We start from the raw sequence: 2,916 nt of genomic DNA, 5'->3' as shown, positions 1-2,916 counted from the left end.
GACAAAGGAAACAATCAGTTCAATTTGAGTGAAGTGCAATACCCAAAGTGCACTGAAAATGATCACAATGTGCAAATGCTTTTTTTTTAATTTTATTGTTAAACTTGAACCGAGGAGAGAGGAGACGCCTGTAAACAGCATGATGATCAGCAGTGAGTTGGTAACCAGCAGCAGGGATGGGATGTGTCACATGACCGTGTTGGGGTCGGATATACTCACTCTGTATATCCTCGTCGCGGCAGATGTGACACCGTGAGCTCAGACAGAATGATCCATCTCCTCCGCTGTCGACCCGGCTGCTGCTTTCGGACGACTCCAAACTGTCACGGATTAAATCAAGTCGGCAGTTCGTGAGAAAAGAGCCGAGAAGTCTCTTCTTGCAGCGGGATTGTTTCACCAGTCAAACTCCCATCTGCCTGGTTTCTGGTTTGAGGGGGTTTTCCCTCAGTGTTCAACCACCGGCTCACCTGCAGAAACCAAACCATGCGCTCCCAGGCTGCGCTCCCCCGGTAAGTCACCTCAGTGTTCAGGGCAAAACGCGTACAGGACGAAGTTATAAAATTAAGTTTAGTTTGTTAACACTTTGGTGATGCAAATGAACACGATGGATGAGCAATACTTAAATTATTAAATTAAATGATTCCCCCTAAAACAAAGAATCGAAATATGAGCTTTCACTGACTTACTGCATGTATTATGAGCTGCAACTTGCAGCTATGCCATCCTAAAGATTTTATAAACATGAGACTATTATGACTCCTCCTGACAATACTGTATATTGTGGTCCTGTATGTCAGGAGAGGAGCAGAGAGAGGAGGTGTGTTTAAGATATAAAACTATGGCTTGTATCACCCCTAACCCATTTACACAAAAATAGACTATATTCAGTGCAAGAAAATGTTATTCAGCCACTCTTGCGGGCTCAAGGCCAATCCCTCAGGCCACTTCAGGAATTTTCCATCAGAGCCTAGTAAGGCCTGATCTTTGCCCTGTCTGTCATATTTGCAGCATTAAAGTTCACAGCTGCCAAATTCCAGCGCAGATAAAAAAAAAAAAATCTTCTCCCTCAGCTCCCATGCTTGTAATTATAAATCCACGATGCTGGTCTGAGGAATGAGACTATTTTTCATGCAGACAGTGAGAGGGGCCCAGACATCCGGTCACGTTTAACAGAGCCACTTGAGGTCTGCAGAAATGTCGGGTCTGACAGCGAATGACTCAAGCACTCCAATGAATCACACTTCGTCTTCTTAGTGCAGGAGTTCACCTGATCTGTTCTCCTATCCATCCACAGGTTTATCTCCCCCCTATTTCTCCTCTTCCTTCCCCTTGTTTTCTCCTCCTCATCCTCCCGCCCCCAGTGGATTCTCCAGCGTGTCCCTGTGGTCCTCCCACAGCATACGGAGGCTCGACCAGCCCCTCACTTCCTGTCTCCGGCCCGCTTGGATGTCAGCTCCCCCTGTGACCCAGAATGCCACAAGAGAGCCCCTCGCCTGAGCTACTGGGACCTGCGGCGTCTTCTGGCCTATGAGACGCTCAACTCTGATGGTCAACTTACCGAGACTGCCATTGGGATCTATGGCTACAGCCCCACTTCAAACACCAGTCCGGCCTACTCCTCAGGGTCGCCTGGGAAGGCTGAGCGGTCACATGTCAGGAGAAAGCGGCAGATCTTCGGCCATGATGGGCGTTTTAGCATTGCTGGGCAGGACTTCCTGCTTAAATATCCATTCTCAGTGGCTGTCAAACTGTCCACTGGGTGTTCTGGTACATTGGTGGGGGACCGTCATGTGCTCACAGCTGCTCATTGTGTCCATGATGGTAAAAACTATGTGAAAGGAGCCCAGAAGCTCAGGGTTGGGTTTCTGAAACCCAAGCAACGAGCCACAGAGCCGTCTTCCTTTTACCTTCCCTCCAACTTCACCAACCACGTTGAAGGTGGCCCTGCTCCGTACGCCCCACCAGCCAACGACAAAATGAAGTTCCAGTGGATCAGAGCCAAGCGCACCCATGTTCCCAAAGGATGGATTAAAGGGAATGCTAATGACATTGGGATGGACTATGACTACGCTTTGCTTGAACTCAAGAAACCCCACAAACGCCGCCACATGAAGTTAGGAGTCAGCCCCCCGGCTCAGAGGCTGCCCGGTCGACGAGTCCACTTCTCAGGATTTGATAATGACCGTGCAGGCCAGCTGGTGTATCGGTTCTGTCGGGCCGGCGAGGAGACGTCAGACCTGCTGTACCAGCACTGTGATGCTCAGCCGGGTGCCAGCGGGTCAGGAGTCTACGCCCGGATGTGGGATGGGCGGCGCCGGCGCTGGGAGCGGAAGGTGATAGGTGTGTTTTCCGGGCATCAGTGGGTGGAGCGACAAGGGGCGTCTCAGGAATTTAATGTAGCGGTGAGAATCACGCCTCTCAAGTATGCTCAGATATGCTACTGGATAAAAGGAAACTTTGTGGACTGCCGAGAGGGGTGAGGAGAATGCGTAGAGAAAGGACGACAAAGGGGTGTAGCTACAAAACCATAGTCCAACTACGTCCTCATACAGCAATACTGGGGCCACAAGAACCCCGCCCCCCCAATACTTAGCACTGACATCAATATAAATATCAAAATGTTGTTTCTTTTTGTCATCCTCAGACGTGAATTCAAAACTGACAGACACAAATCCAGTAATGACACTAAATTATGTAAACGGGGCGTGTTCATTTCCTTTATGCTTACTTTTGCATCTTCACTCACATTTCTAAAATATGAAGAAGTTAGTTACATTGGTGTTAACTGGTGAAACATTTAGGTCATGTGGTTTTGCAGAACAGATGCAGGTATATCTACTTCATGTAACATTTATCTGGATAACAAAGTCATCTGGAAGACCCATAGGTCTGGAACATGGACGGATGTAAAAAATA

The 2,916-nt window shown here is 48.5% G+C and overlaps 1 protein-coding gene across 1 annotated transcript; it reads left to right on the top strand.

Moving 5' to 3' along the window:
- Positions 1–483: 483 nt before the first annotated feature.
- LOC139288043 (serine protease 23-like) lies at positions 484–2,503 on the top strand. The gene is made up of 2 exons (XM_070909292.1): positions 484–509; positions 1,295–2,503. The coding sequence occupies exons 1-2, from the start codon at positions 484–486 to the stop codon at positions 2,478–2,480; spliced, it is 1,212 nt and encodes a 403-aa protein (XP_070765393.1). The 3' UTR covers positions 2,481–2,503.
- The last annotated feature ends 413 nt before the right edge of the window (positions 2,504–2,916 follow it).

This window comes from Enoplosus armatus, chromosome 1, assembly GCF_043641665.1.
Source record: "Enoplosus armatus isolate fEnoArm2 chromosome 1, fEnoArm2.hap1, whole genome shotgun sequence".
NCBI classification, from domain to species: domain Eukaryota; kingdom Metazoa; phylum Chordata; class Actinopteri; order Centrarchiformes; family Enoplosidae; genus Enoplosus; species Enoplosus armatus.
The sequence above is the reverse complement of the archived record's forward strand: the minus strand, read 5'-3'. Positions and strand labels throughout refer to the sequence as shown.

Excerpts from the sequence above, each read along its gene's own strand:
- LOC139288043 (XM_070909292.1), top strand. The coding sequence starts at position 484 with ATGCGCTCCCAGGCTGCGCTCCCCCG. Across the intron at positions 510-1,294 it reads TCCCAGGCTGCGCTCCCCCG|GTTTATCTCCCCCCTATTTC; the intron begins GTAAGTCACCTC and ends ATCCATCCACAG.